This window comes from Cyclopterus lumpus, chromosome 7 (genome assembly GCF_009769545.1).
Source record: "Cyclopterus lumpus isolate fCycLum1 chromosome 7, fCycLum1.pri, whole genome shotgun sequence".
Taxonomy (NCBI): domain Eukaryota; kingdom Metazoa; phylum Chordata; class Actinopteri; order Perciformes; family Cyclopteridae; genus Cyclopterus; species Cyclopterus lumpus.
Genome location: NC_046972.1, coordinates 8296792 through 8312900, shown reverse-complemented (window position 1 = coordinate 8312900; position 16109 = coordinate 8296792). Strand labels below are relative to the sequence as shown.

The 16109-nt window shown below is 42.5% G+C and overlaps 1 protein-coding gene across 1 annotated transcript in view; it reads right to left on the bottom strand.

Moving 5' to 3' along the window:
- Positions 1-16109, bottom strand: part of celsr3 (cadherin, EGF LAG seven-pass G-type receptor 3) — an 87937-nt gene that overhangs the window by 35594 nt on the left and 36234 nt on the right. The window contains 12 exon segments of the mRNA XM_034536788.1: positions 1310-1451; positions 1453-1479; positions 1673-1783; positions 3851-4036; positions 4904-5073; positions 6732-6857; positions 7291-7454; positions 9603-9760; positions 10227-10241; positions 10435-10523; positions 11472-11587; positions 14059-14281. Coding sequence (XP_034392679.1) covers positions 1310-1451; positions 1453-1479; positions 1673-1783; positions 3851-4036; positions 4904-5073; positions 6732-6857; positions 7291-7454; positions 9603-9760; positions 10227-10241; positions 10435-10523; positions 11472-11587; positions 14059-14281 — 1527 coding nt within the window.

Sequence of the window (16109 nt, the reverse complement as noted above, 5' to 3'; positions counted from 1 at the left end):
GCACGTCTGTAATGTGAATTTGCCCTCAGTTCTATGATTTGTATGCCACTGTGTGTATTTATGCCAGCTGTGTGTGGATCTATTCCCAATTGTGTCATCAGTGTTTTCAGGCTGTTAGATTTCTCTCACACTCTTTCTTCTCTTTTTTTTCTCGTCTTGCCTCAAAACTTTTGGTGTTTGTTTTACACTATTTCTGTCACCCGCCCTTACTCTTCATTAATCATTCATATGTTCAGTTTCTCTGTTCCTCTTCTGCCTCTTTTTCATCTTTCCAAAGATCTCTTTTGGCTCTTTCCTCTCACTTCTCTCTGTATAATAGATGTTTTCCTTCTTCTCTTCCTTTACATCTCCACTCTCTCCCTCCCTTTTAATCAGGTTTTTCCCCCTCCACATTAATTCTGCCTCATTATATTCACCTGACTAAGGAAATTTGGAAAGTTAGCCTGCAGTCAGTCTCTTACTCTCGGTCGCAGGTGGAGGAGAACTCATTATGCATTCCCAAATATTTGTTTAACCCAGTTAGAGCATCGGCAAACACCTACGCAGATGCGGCCGCATTATAATTATTCAATTTTTCTGTGTCTCTAAGTCAGCTGGCTTCTTTCACCTTCCGCTCTCACACATCTCTCACATCCAATGTCCAGAATGTGCACTTATATTGACCATTTTCATGGCACAGAGGTGCGCTTGGGTGCAATGCACCTTGCATGATGAAGTGTAAAATCGTTCAGGTTGTCTAATGTATTCATTGGCAAATCATCTGTCTTATACTTGATAAGCCTTTCGTTTTCATTGAATCCCATGATTTTATATTAATCAATGAATTGTTTAGTAAGAAATTGTGAAAATTGTAGATCATAACGTATTTTTTTAGATAGTATCCACAAGAAAAAGTAGCAACAAAAATGTTGATGGAATAAGCTTTTTGGCCTTCTTATTAACGATCAAAACCATGAATTGATTATTCGAAATGTTGGGATTTTTTATTTTCTTTCCAGCTTTTCTGTATTATTACAAGGCGACACTTGCACAGGTGCCTTTAACCTTTAATCTTTCTCATGACCAGCAGGGAAGCAGTACTATAAATCTTCTTCAATACAGCATGATGTTCATGAAGTAAATTATGATCCCAGTTAGAGTAAAAAAAACATGAAGCAGAATATGCTTTAGGGCTCCCTTGTGATTGACAGGACGCTACGTCGGTGTTGTTCGGTCTGGGTGTCGTCAGTGTTTATGTTGAAGCCCCTTCCTCCAGGACAGCACCTTCAACCTCGTCTACAACACCAGAATCATCTCTCGGTTCACTCACCAGGTTCGCAGACACAGGTGTGCCGCTCCCATTGGTCGGAACAGCGGCTGTGGGAGGGGCAAGGAGACGAGACGCAGGGGTTTCCAACATTACAGCCGATCTCTACTTTGACAGACCTCGACGGCCGTGGCAGGGGGGGGAGGGTCAGGCCGCACACCCAACCGAACGCCCTGTTGAAAGAGAGCGAGGTCAATGTTCAGAGGGTTAAAACAAAAGGAATCTTTGCAGCATCATTCATTTATTGAAATCAGTCTATCCCACACTCATATCTTTGCATAATTCCTTCTCATATGTACCAATATTTCCAGCTTCTCCCCACCCATCCATCAAAAAACATTAACAATTCAATTCATCCATCCTCACCTGTATGCATCCTTTTATCCCATTTTGAACCTCTCCAGAGCCCAAGACTCCTCCCACATGCAGATGTTTCACCTTCAAACCATGAATCTCATTTCCCAATATCACTGTTCCCTAATGGGGAGAGAAAGGGGGAGAGACGTAAGAGGACTGATGGGGACAGCAAGGGCAAAGATTATTATTATTAATAGCTGTATGCAAACCCAGTATTGAGTTACCATTTGAATACCATTACTTTACAATGTGATATTCCGATATGAAAATATCAAGGTAGTAAATAAATGGATAAGAAAGGTGAGCCACAATCTCTTGACTATATTGTGTGAAAAATATACAAAGAGAAGTTCATACAGTGTTAGTTTAAAGTGTAAAATGTATATCCAGTAAAATATGAAGAATATTCTCAACTAAAAGAGGATCATTTTCAGAAAGCATTATTGACTTTTTTATCACCAACTGAATGTCATGATTCTTCGATCCTTTCATTTACAACTGAGTCGTCGGGTTTTAATAACGATTATGTCAGTTGAAGGGAAGAGAGGGGAACTAGTGAATGATTGACTTAATGAAATGAAAGAATACAATAACATGCAGCCGCTGTGGAGAAGGTCAATATCCAACTGATAGCACAGACAGTGGTGTGAAGTGATGTTGACGGGCAACAACCATTAAATAATAATCAATGAGCCCCATTTATCACCGTTTCAGCAGCAGTGGAAGTTGGTAAAATAGAGGGTGAGATCTGGCTGATAATAGCTGCACACATGCCATAAGCTTTCAAAATTAATTGCTGTTTAATTGGCAGTGACAGTGTTTAATAATTTCCTATTCAAAAATGTTTTCTGCACCATTTACTCTTACTTTGAAGAATAGCCTGGTGATCTACAGAAAGAAAAGATGAAAGGCATAATTTGTCGGATCATTTAAGAATCAAATCCACATAAAAACAGAACTTGTGGCTTTGTTGCGTAAACAAAGCCAAAGATGACAATAGTACAGAGTGTGTTTGCTTTTCTGTGAGAATGCTTCTGTCACATATGTACAAACATCATATAAACAAACACAGGTATGTGTGAGAAACAGACATATTAATCCACTACAGATTAGGGAAACTAGGATCACCAACTCATATTTTAGAGAGAGTGAGAGACTGAGCCCATCCAGGGTTAGAAAACACAAACGTGTCTCTGTGTGTGTATGTGTAATAATAATGTACACTTTATTGATCCCAAAAATTCTTCTCTGCATTTAACCCATCCTTAGTATTAAGGAGCAGTGGGCTGCAGTGAAGCGCCCGGGAAGCAACTGGGGGTTCAGTGTCTTGCTCAAGGACACTTCGACATGTAACTATGGGGAGACCTTGTGGTTATGTGATGACCACTCTCCCCATGAGCTACAGCCGACCCCGCTGTGTGTGTATGTGTGTGTGTGTGTGTGTGTGTGTGTGTGTGTGTGTGGTTTCGCAACATCCCAGTGTACTTCTATTACAGGTGAGAGCCTGGCTGTTGACGTCAGAGTGAAGATACATTAATTGTGTACAAGACGACTGCAAAGGACACCAGGTTTATTTTGAGCAAGATTTATCCTGTTTCAAGGAGTGTATGAAAAATTTCTGAAAACCATGCTGAGGAATTATTTAATCTGTCCTGCTTTGATTTTAAGACTGAGAGTGAGATTGTATGTAAAGGATTTGCTAATATCTTTAGCAGTAATCTCCTGCACCGTATTGGCCCATAGCAGGAAGTGAGGAAAATATGGAGATATTTTAGATTAAAGGATATTAAAAAGGATTTGTCGTCTTAATTTATATTAAATGCTTGACAATTCCAATGAGAAAGAGTATCTGCACATTTCAAACACACATTCATTTAAATCAATCAAAGAATTAGAGCTGGGAAAGAAATGCCTATTTCCAAATTAACACAGTCAATTAAGGTTGTGAACCCATTAAGTATAGTTTTTTTTAAAAGACACTACATTTTCTGGTGTCTTTAGTATGTATTGTAATGAGAAATTAAGCCTTTTTGATTTAGTAAAGTAGATATAATGAAAACCTTGTAACCGCGTTTACAGTATTTAATACTTGTTAAGGCTAAAAATGAAATCTATTCATCCGTAGTTGCTGGAACATTCATTCTGTCCTGAAAACCTTCCCTTCAACGATTGAATCCTGTTTATTACCTGATAGAGTCCAAAGTCGAGCCGTAGCGTCGCAACGTAGCGCGTCTCACGGCCGCTGCGGACGTCTCGCAGCTCCAGTTGGAGGTCGTGCCACCGGCCATCTGAGATCTGAACCTGATCCAACCGCAAACGCACCAGTCTGGTCGATCCACGGGTCACCGAGAACACCAACTGACCATTTATCACCTGAGAGCATGTACACACACACACACGCGCGCGCGCACACACAAAGTCAAAGAGCAGAAAAATAGAGGAAAAGACTGAAGAAACTGACTGAAACCGTAAAGGAATACCATAGAGGAGGCTGAGAGGGGACTGTTTGCATATACGTGTGTGTGTGTGTGTGTGTGTGTGTGTGTGTGTGTGTCTGTGTGCGTGCGTGCGTGCGTGAAATTGAAATCCAGCCTGTTGGCTGCTCTCCTGCCAAGAAGCTGCTCATTCAATACTGTCTTAGGATGTAGAAATGTAGGAAATGGAAAAGGAACTGCACATAATTTCAGGGATAATACCAGCTTTTAGGTGTTTAGTCTCATATAGAAGATGATAATGCAGTATTAAAACAGCAGTAAATAGACCCACAATAACCATGAAACATAAGTATAATTCCCATAATCAATGTGACCGCTGCTAACACATTTACCTGCCCACGCTGTATTTTAGATCCTGTGCCACCTGGTGAGATTTGGCTCAAAATGTGTAGCATTGATTTAAATCACAATATCAAATTGTTTATGGAACAAAAATGGAAGATGCTGCTGCCATTACGATTTTAGCATAAATACAGCTAAACCTTTCGGAGCTTCTGCCAACGGTAAAAGGAACAAACACGGTTATGTTTATCCTCTTCAGCAGAGCCAGAAAGAAAAACCTCCAGCCAGAAACGCCTTTGCTACAGGAATAAACAGGTTCATGGGCAGCAATAGACTCATGTGCTGAAAATTAAACCGAAACAATGTTTTTTTAAGGGATATGTCAATGTTGCAATACGTTCTAGTACAGACATTAAGGGAAATGGACAACAGTCAGTCAGGGTGTGTCTGTGTGCACACACACCTGGAACAGCAGACTGGTGTACTGGCCAGCCTGAGCCTGCAGCAGCGTCCCGTCTCGCGCTCGGGTCCTGAACACCAGGCCGAGGTACCAGGGCGTCGAGATGGTCACGTCGTTCTTCAGGTCCCACCAGAGGGCGCTGTTACCCAGGAAGCGATGGGGGTGTGGCATCACTGACATGGCGGTGGAGAGAAAGACAGTGAATAAAAAGTACAGCGGAAGTACTCAGTTAACTTAGCGATCTGGTTCGGTTTGTGGTGCGAGTAGTACTGCCCAAACCCGCTCAAGTAGGCTTTGGTTGCATGCAGGTCAACGGCCCGTTTGGAGAGAGATGGAACCCATTGGTCGAGATACAATCTGGGAACCCTCCGGCTATCGTCCGATAATGATTTTGTTTTTCATTTGTTTTAAATTAGCCTGTAAACTGGCTACTTGTGAAATAATCCAGTTGTACGTGACTCCAACTCCATTCTCACATCTCAAATTGCTAACTGGACTGTGAACAATTGTCGCTGAGGAGAAAGTCTTGGCTCGGATATCCGCTGGCGACACCAGAAAGTCCCTGGCATTTAAAATCTCTCCCTCCTCATTTCCCGTCTCTGTAACTGTCTGCTGTCTACTATAAAATGAAAGCATAAAATGTGTGACCCACAAATGTAAAGAAGGCTTTAAAAGAGTTAAAACAACATGTTGCATCACTTGCTGTTTTCAACCAGCTGATTGTGTTGACAAAATAAGTCTAATAACTTAAACATTTGAGATCACAGAAACTCAACCTTATGTCATCCCACAAGAGACGTTTGCCACATGATTTCCTCTCGGGGTTAACCGTCTGTGCTCATCTAAGACATGTATTAATGAGTAAAGATGTCATCTTGAATCACAGAAGGTCCACTTATGTGTTGGGAACCACACCGGGTTTATCTAGGTCCAATTACATACAGGAAACTAGAACGGGCACTCGGTAGAGCGCATACCTTCGCCGCAGCCACTTTTTGGTACTTGGCATGAGAGTGTGGGGAACAGTAAATTGATGTAACTTGATACCAGATATTGTGGTAAACATCACAAAAGAATTATGTATGAACATCACCCTTGATTTATGATTTGTATGTTGCATGAGAGGGTGGGGAACAGAACAGTGAACATTTTGGTGCTGTTTTCATGCAAATCGGATAAGAATTGACTGTGTTATGACAAACCCCGCACATTTTGCAAGGTCGTGACCCCCCCTGACCTTCGACCCTCAACCGCTAAGAAGGGTTATGACGTCATTGTATCATGTCGTATATCACAAGATCGGGCATTGAATTCTGAACATTTTGGCATTAGTTGCATGCCAATTGGATAAAAATTTACCGCGTTATGATAAAAATACGATTTTGACCTTTTCTTTTTGACCCGATCGCTCCCAAAATCTAATCAAATGGTCCCCGGATAACAGCCAATCATCCCACCAAATTTCATGCGATTCGGTTTAATACTTTTTGAGTTACAACAAACAGACATATTTACAAATAAATACACAGCGATCAAAACATAACCTCCGCAAAAGTATTTTGCGAAGGTAATAAAGCCAGACATTTATATCTAGAAATAAAACTAGCTCACATGCTAAGTGCAGCTGCGATTTCCAGAAAACCTTATTTTAACATCAGTAAATGATTCACAAAATAATGTGGCGTTAGTATAATTACTGCTGACAAATAAAGGCCACTAAAAGGTCAGACAAAAACTGGCAATTATAAATGTCTCACCAAATGTGTCTTTGCCGATGGTTGACATCGGTTGAAAATGTTGGAATGAAAAATGAACTTGTGTATCCTCTCACCGTGGCTGCAGTCCTTCCCTCCGTACCCGAGGGGACAGTCGCAGGAAAAAGTCTCCCAGCTCACCCGGCAGGTTCCTCCGTTCTGACAGGGGTTGGACTTACAGAAGGGAAGCTTGGCGCTGCAGCCTGTGAGAGGCAATAAAGACATTGCATAACCAATCAAGTTCCCAAAATGCAAATGCATGAAATAAAAGGCGTTAATGTTCAGCTCAAAGAAAAGAATTTCAGTAACACATGTGCATATTTAGAGTTCATCTTTTCCAATTGCATTCTGTAGTGGGATCTCAAGATTCAAATGGATTCTTACAAATCCAGATTTTTAATTTTTAAATAGTATATCACACAAAATCGTGAGTACATAACAATAAGCAAAGATGGTCTTAAAACCAGTCATTTTCTGTAAGTCAACACAATTACACTTTTGTGTCAATTATAATGATTTGGATATGTTAATTAAAAAAATTAAATTAAATTAAACAAGGGCCAGGTGGCATTTGTGGACATTGTAAATGTGCCATTGCTCATGCTTATTAAGAGGGGCACGCTTAGCAGTGCTGACCGGGGAGAGTTCCATTGTTAGCGATAAAACCAGCCAAGTCCAGTGGCTTGCTGTCTATGTGCAGCTCCTTCATGCAGCCGATAAACTCCCTGGTGCCAAATGGGAAGTTGTCTGGTACGTTGGGAACTCCGCCCAGAAACAATGGACCAGTCAGGTCCAGAGACCTGAGAGAGGAGAGAATAAAGAGGACGAAGAGTTAATAAGGTGGTGAGGAAACGGGAATAAGAAAGGAATGGTGGATTATCCCTCAAGGATGGAGGTGAAGGGAGGGATGAATGAAGCGAGGGTAAGAAAGGGAAAAACATGTAAAAAGACGCTATGGGAGAGGCAAAGGGATTTCTTTGTCATCAGAGGTAAATGTCAAAAGGAATAACAGTTGATGTTGAGGAGAAAAGGAGATGACAATGATGTTGTTGAGGGTAAAAGTGGGAACAGCGGGGGATGAGAGAAACTGAAAAGATGAGAAAGAAAAGGGGGAGGCAGTGATCTAACAGGAGATTCAATATAATATACAGCAAATATGAAGAGAGAAGAGGTAGAGGTTTATGACAAGGCAGAGGGAGAAAAGAGACAGGAGGCAGCAAAGGAGGTAGAAAGGAGGTGGATGTTGAGGGACGTCAACGACTACTAAAGAGATTAAGTGTGAGCAACAGCAAATATCAAGAGAGATGGCACGTAAAGGCTGATGCCAAGACAGATGGAAGGCTGGTGGAGGAAAAGATTTCGGGGATATGTTAAGAGGACGATGTAGGGCACACCAGCACTTAGGGGACCGCATGAGCTGGAAAAAAAACATGAAGAGACAGTTCTTTTGTCATTTTGAGAACATCATGCTTTCAAGTTGAGTTCTTTTCTTCTTCTTTTAAGCTGGCGACGCGTCACACGCGCAGGGAAATATGAGTGAACCCAGAGAGACAAAAGGCGACCAGAGTCAAACAAACAAGAGATTAAGTGCAGCAAATATCAACGGAGAGCGTGATTAGAAGAGGGAGCTGAGAGGAGGGCGAGCTGTTAATGGAGAAGGAACCGAGACAAGTGAGTTGACGCGCTCGGCTGTGGCCTTCCTCTCTGATCTGCCTCCTCTGCCCTCAGCCTCACTTAGCGCTGACAGAACACAGACCAACTTGATTACAGCTTACAGAGGCAAGGCCAGACATCAACAGCGTGACGGGCTGCTTCTTGAGTGCATGTGTGAATACGCACGTTTTGGCGACGTACATGTAGACAGTTAGTTAGGTAGACACACACACACACACACACGCACGCACACACACACACACACACACACACACACACACACACCACAAGCAGACTACGACACTTTGACAAGGTCAAAGAGGACGGGACACTTCAAGGCAACGTAATGGATTTTAAAAGTGTCGAGTTTAACAGATCAAACAGCTCAAATCGGCATTAAATGGTGTGTTACGCCTTCTTTTCATTGCATCATTGTGATCAGCTTACAAGCCCGTTTGAGCCACGCTAAAGCTGCGAGATTCTGAATCTGTGAAGCAGTTTTTAAGAGAATTGGCCACATAACATGGACACTAATAATTGGATCAGATCTTTCTCTTTGTTCCACGTTAATACGAATGTATTATTACGCAATGGCAAGCAACTGTTATTACACATATATTGTGTCATCTTGAGAATTTTGGGGTGGAAAACAAAATGCACAAATCCACTACTCACTCAACAATATTTTCCTTTTAATACCTGTAATCTAGCAACCCGCACACCAACACCTGCCAGCTTGCCGGCGTGACGCGACACACACTGACAACTGTATTGGTTTTCTACTTAGTGAAAGCGGACTTTTGATAGCTGCTAAGCCCCCAATCAGTCACAGATGATGTTTAATGAAAGATGTCTTTGCAAAGAAGCTGGCTCATCCTGTGCAAACACCACCCACCGCTCAGGGTCAACGAATATTTAGAGTGAGTCAGTTGCTGTGCTGGAGGTAGAGGGATGGAAGAATTTAGCTGGATAGGATTTTTTTGAGTCGTCGTTATTTCATAAATGTCAAACATGAGACTATGGGATTTAATTCAATGATGAATTCCACACAAAGTGCTATGATAGCTATGACACACTCGATTGTGTTATCTTACATATATCATATATACATATATATAGCATATAAAGTATATATTACACAGTAAAACATTGCCTTTTATGCTATCAAATATTGTCTTATTGTTGGGGATCATTTTTCTGATGCCTTCAAGTTACCAAATGTAAAGAAACAACTAGTTTAAATACATTTTTTTTTTAAAAAGATGGAGAGCTGTAAAAAAAAAAGGTGAACTCACTTCTTGTTGCTGGTCTGTTTGCCCTGCGCAGCACAGCTGTAATTTCCGAGCTGTGTACCAAAGCGAAGCGACAATGCCGTATCACAGTCGTCAACGCTCACAACAGCAATCTTCTCATCTGACGGACCCTGGGCCTCGCCACTCATACTGCGCTTGGGCTGAACACACACACACACACACACACACACACACACACACACACACACACACACACACAAAAAGATTGAAAACAGAGTCCCAAGGATAAAAAAAACAAGAGACACTATGACAATCGACAACGTGCAAGAAAAACAACATCATTGGGTAAATCTAGAGTTTATATCACTGCAGTGGTACACTAAAGAATAACAGTTACAACACATCCGACTGTATTCAGTATCTACCCTGCTACTGTGCATCGTGTTAGAAGGAAAAGGGAAACACTCGAGTTAGTAAAAAGAGGAGGAACAGACACATGTATATTGGTGGGAAAACAATGGAGTGAAACAGATAGACACATTCACTCTTCATTTACTGTCTCCCAGTGAATGAAAGAAAAAAAGACAGAGGAAGGAACAGAAGAAAGAAAAGGAAACAGGAGGAGAAGGAAGTGTACGTGCACCCTTGACACACACTCATACTCACATAGCGTGTAGCCGGCTGAGGAAAATTAAAGAAAACATGAAGAAAATTAAAAAAGATGTGTGGCGAATATGCATGAATGAAATGGTGACACACAAACGCTTTATCTCCAAGTGCTTTGTCGGCAAGCGGGCCGAGAAACTATTCTGCCGACGCAGCAGGCGCACGGCACAAATAAGCCATCAGTACAATGTGACGGTCGTAAACGCACCTTGTTGTAGTAGTGAATGTGAACAGTGTGCCAGTTGCCATCACTCACACCGCCAGGCAGGAAGGGACTCACCTGAGTGGACGATTCACCTGAAAGGTAGTCACATGACGTTTGTGTCAAAACATCAGCAGGTAGTAACAATAAATAGCCACATGACAAATTGTTACTGGATTATTGGATTATTATCTTAATCATTTTGTCACTGCTTTAGTTTACTTCCTATTATTAGTTTTTACATGCCTCTGTACATCAAACACTGTATATTAGCTGGTATAATGTACATTATTATAATAATCTCTCTTTTATATCCTTCTATTTCCAGCTGTACGTGTGCATGTATCAATGATATATACAATATAAACTCTATTATGTTGTTCATTCTGTACGCATGACATCTATTGCACTTCTGTCCGTCCTGTGAGAGTGAGCCCTCTGTTGCTCTCTCTCCCACTAAAAGTGTTTTATCAGGGGGATATGTTCCTGTTCCGATGTGAGGTCCTGGGACACGGGATGTCGTATGTAGTATTGTAAAGCGCTCTGAGAGCAAATTTTTTGATTCGTTATTTTGGACGATACAAGATGAATAACTTCAACTCATCATTTCGTTTGAGAGGTTTTGACTGACAGCCTTCACTGCCTGAGACCAAGTGTCAATGGTTAGATTTTTATAAACATAAAACAAAAACTCGCGGGATCAGTGTCACTTTCTATAGTAAACAATATTATTCAAAAACCCATGTTAAACGGTGGTGGTGGTTCTCCATGTCTGCAGTGTGTAAAATACCTCACATCCCAGTGAGGTTTCCTCACAGCACCAAATGTAACGTTGTCTACAGTTTACTGCTCGTCTGACCTCCAATATTTATATTAAATCTGTATCCTAATTTAATTCTGATTCTAATCCTACACCTAAATAAATCCCATTATGACCTTCGAGAACAAAACTACATCTCTCTTTCCCCGTGGGAATAGGGAAATGTATGAATAGGGAAATACTATAATACAAAAGCCCACTCACACATAAAGACATATCGTACCTGTGGAATATTTGAGCACCACTTGTCCTTCTTGGATCTCCAAGGCGATGAAGTCGTGTTTCTCATTGAAGCGTCCATTATAGAAGAGAAGACCACTGTTCTCCAGGGTGGCAAAACTAGAGAATGCACACACACAGAAAACCACGTCCTTAATATGTTTATTAATGAATATAGTGTGTGCGCTAGTATTATAGTTCTACAGTATATCTTAGGTGTTTTTTATCCTGAAGATATGCAGTTGGAATAAATCAAGTCATTCTGTATGACATACATGTTCAGATGAGATTCCTAACTCTGGTTAATGCAACACGTGTCCTGAAACAGCGAGCAATACGACACCTGATTTCACTTGTCAAAACCCAAACAACTGTTGCTGTTTTACACCACATTGCTGCAGACTCCACTCCCTCCAGCGGCTCAGTCTATTTTCCAGAGCAAGGCCAAGGGGACGTGCCGAGGCCAGCGCTGCCATGTTAACCCGTCCTGATCAAAAGAACTGTTTGGGCTTTTGATCCTACAGCACCGATGACACATCTTCCCCCTTGGTAACAACATTGCAGAACGATTCCCACGGCTTTCATCTCGTCTTAAACATTAAAAAAAGAAGAAGTGGTGGCTTAAACTCAAGTTAACATATTAAACTGCATTGCACGGCTGTGAGTGGAGTCAGTGAAGCTAACATGCAGAAAGGAGGCATACATAAAGGGATGCTTGTTGTTTGTGAAATTGATTATTTGAAAGACCAAAGAACTGCATTTGATGAATAAATACCCTACATTTACAATATGATGATTGTCTCTCTTCAATGCAATAAACCTCATAAAGGCATTATTATTTCTCCAATTCTTTCAGCTCAGCAGCTACTGACAACTTCAAACCAAGCCGCAGCACCCTCATACACAAATTCTCCACCACATGATTGACAAACATTATAATTTTGCAGTTCAGACCGGTCTATGCTGTCGCAGCCCTAACGGAGCCATCTTACCCATCACAGCTTCTGAGCAAGAGTTACTGCAAAAACGCCTGAAGCAGCTTTTGGGTGAACAGTGAAAAAAGATTTCTTGCAGGGGTGAAATAATACGCTGGAAGTGGGAGACCTTGAGTGACACGAAGAATGGTTGAGTTCTGTCGCCCTGATGTGAAACAGCTGACAGCAAACACAACGCTAACAAAAAAAAAACTGACGTCAGTGGAGCAAGACTCAGTCAGTGTATCGGCTGCACAGCTGGACACAATCCGATAACATAAAAGTGACTTTGCTCAACCACAATAGAAATAAGATCAATAATTTGTGGGGGCCCAGTGCACTGAAATTGCAGTTGATTCTGGAGACTAAGGTTGAAGCTCAATGTGGAGCGGGGCACTGCTAAAATAGACCCGTTTTTCAAAAAAGAAAGAACATTGCTCTCTTCACTGTTTGGGGATTTTAATTAAACTGCCAGCATGGCAGTCAACATTTGCCCACATCGCAGTCTTCCAGGGGGAAAGGAAAACCTCTTGAATGCTCATAAAGTAACATGCACACTTTATTCCATGACTTACCACTTATCACTGCCCAACTGGTGCACATCAATGAAACCATTCACATGTAGCGAAACCCCAACAAAGAACAAAACCTCATTTGGCAACAATATAATGACCAACATGTCTCATAGCAACCACCGCCTGGCAACAACCCCATGGGCAATGTCACCTTAGCAACAATCATTAGACGACATCACCCATGGAAACCAAGCCGTTACCCTTGCTGGCCACTCTTAAGGACCACTTCAGATCTTCCATAGACAACCACTCATATGTCGAGAGGCGAAGGAAGCAGCGGGGAAACGGTGGTGGTGGGCGAGCAACGACAGAGGAGGAGACCAAGCAAAGTTTAAAAGGCATAATTGATCCCACTCACGTGACTCTGCAGGTTGCATGTAGGTCAGACCTCTCAAATGATCAAATGGTCTGGGAATGTTAAAAGCCTCGACAACAGGTCTGAGAGAGCCAACATCGTTTGGCAGGCCACAATTGTACAACTCAATCACTTCAATTCTTTTTTTTTATTGGAAAAGCTGCAGCCAATTTTTGGTCTAATTGGGAGATTGTATTTCCTGAAAACCTAAGAGTTTTGAGCCCTTCGCCCAAACAGCATAGGGTCACCAGAAATGCAGCATTTGCCATTGGAGCCTTTGCTGAAACAGGAAAGAGTGAAAGAGGAGCGCACAGGGGTGATACAATGTAAGATATGAGAGAGGGGAAAGAGAGAAAGCAAAGGAGATGTTACTGAAACCAGTAAATTGATGGATGAAAGAGGAGAGAGATGAGGAACCGCACTTCTTACTGGAGAGGGAAGTGGAGCCAGCAGAGAGAGAAACCGTGAATAATAGGATCGATCGCGGAGATGAAATAAATAGATTAAAGCAAAGAGGAGAGAGACTCTGTAAGAGGCAGATAACTGAGAATCAAAGAGGAGTTGTTATGGATCTCTGTCTGAGTGCTGCTGGAAGGCCAGAGATGGAAGCTGAAAGAAAGGAAGCAAGGAAGATATATAAAAAAAATTTTTTAAAAAGAGCTTCCGATTCACTCGATCTATACTCACGTTAACGAGATGGACAGGTGAAACCTCTGTCTGAGGCCCCGGAACATGGCGAAGGACTTTGGTGGGAAGGACCGGGCAGTGACTGTGCAGTATGGACGCTCGTAGCCTCCTGCAGGACACTCGCAGCGGAATCCGCCCCCCGAAAGCTCCCGACACGTCCCTCCATTCCGACACAAACCCGGCACACACCTGCCCAGCCGCCGGTCAAACTCACACCGGTCACCTGGAGATCAACAAGGGAAAGTCATTTATTGTCTCAACCTGTAGTTGAACCTCAGTGGGAAATTGGCAACAGCACTATCGAGATGACACTGGAAAGACTCAGTTAAAGGACGCGCTGTCACAACTAACATTTCAGAATCACCATGGCGTCATTACAGTCACAGTCTCCGGATATATGATGCACAATAGCCATGCGACAGATTAACGTAAAGATACATGTTTGGAGCTAACATTTCCAGCAGCCTTTATTGTATACATATAAAAGGATATAAAACAAAACAAAAGGGTAGATTTTCCCATCAGAGTGTGGACAGCTTTACCATTTTGTTGCTTGTTCCACGGGGACTTCAGGTAATTACTTTTCATAAGCTCTGACCTCACATCACTCGTTGGCAATCCATCACAACAACATGCGCTGTGCAACCCCACAGTGCGTTACTTTAAATTCCACTCAAGATCCCGAGGTGCACACGATGAGTTTGAACTACGGTCGAGCGAAGATATTGTCATGATTTTATTATTGTACTCAATACGCTACGTGCATGACGTACTTTTAGTTAACTTAGAAGAAGTGTATACTGTTACAGACATACAGTATATGGGGAAAAACATTTAGTGTATATTTCATGAATGTTCAAATTCTCTTCATCTCTTGTATTGCTTCCCTAATCTCCTCATTGTGGCTGAATATTATGAAATGAATAGAGGTTCACAACTCTATCCTAAGCCTACTTTCAGACTGAGGCTGATAACTGCTGAGCGAGCTCAAGTGAAATCAGCTTGACAGCAGTCAACTGTGTTAACTGCTGAAATAATGTGATCATTGAGTCAACGCCTGGCAAGAAGCTGAAAGGAAAAGGATTCAATGTGTTCTCGCAGAGCATTGTGAAATGGACAATGCGTGAAACAAGCAGAGAAGTTGACCGTGTCCCTTCAGTTATTCTGAAACACAAGTTACACAATGCAATCAGCTGTTCAGCAGACGTTTTAAAGGTTGCGTTGTGTCACTTGAGAGCCTTCCGTAGATACTTAACACGAGTCTTGAAATTGCCCCGATCTATAAAGCTGTGGGTCTTTTTGCGTGTCAACAGCTTAACGGAGTGCTGCTGCTTTTCTTACAGGCAGTGAACTGCGTTCGCCAGCCGCTTTAGATGTAAATTAGTACTTGATTAAACGGTGGAAGCAGCAGGGTGCTGATTCCTGAGAGGCAGGAGAAAGAGCAACAGCTATAGAGGACTAACCCGTTAGCATCCGTCAAATGAACACAATGTAAACGACAACCAAATGAGAGCTGAAATGAAATACTCAGTGTACGGTATTTGAAAGTGTATGTCTGCAGGAGAAACGGTGTGTGCGTGTGTGTGTGTGTGTGTGGTGTGTGTGGTGTGTGTGTGTGTGTGTGTGTGTGGGGGGGGGGGGGGGGGGGGGGGGGGGGGGGGGGGGGGGGGGGGGGGGGGGGGGGGGGGGGGGGGGGGGGGGGGGGGGGGGGGGGGGGGGGGGGGGGGGGGGGGGGGGGGGGGGGGAGTATTTTCCTGCCGACTGTGATTCTGTTGCGGAAAACACAAACAAATCTGCAGACAAGAATAAACACCGATTTGGCTGCCAGTCAAACAAACACCAGTCTGGAGTATCTCGAGAGGCAGAAACACCCACACAATACACACACATATAGACACACAATCAAAAGGTATGTGGGAGGAGTTAGCTCTTTCCCTTTGGTTTTTTCACCTTACCTTGAGCATATTTGGACACACACACACACACACACACACACACACACACACTGTCTGACACTTAGCAGCCGCACACAAAAACACCCACGTCCAGCG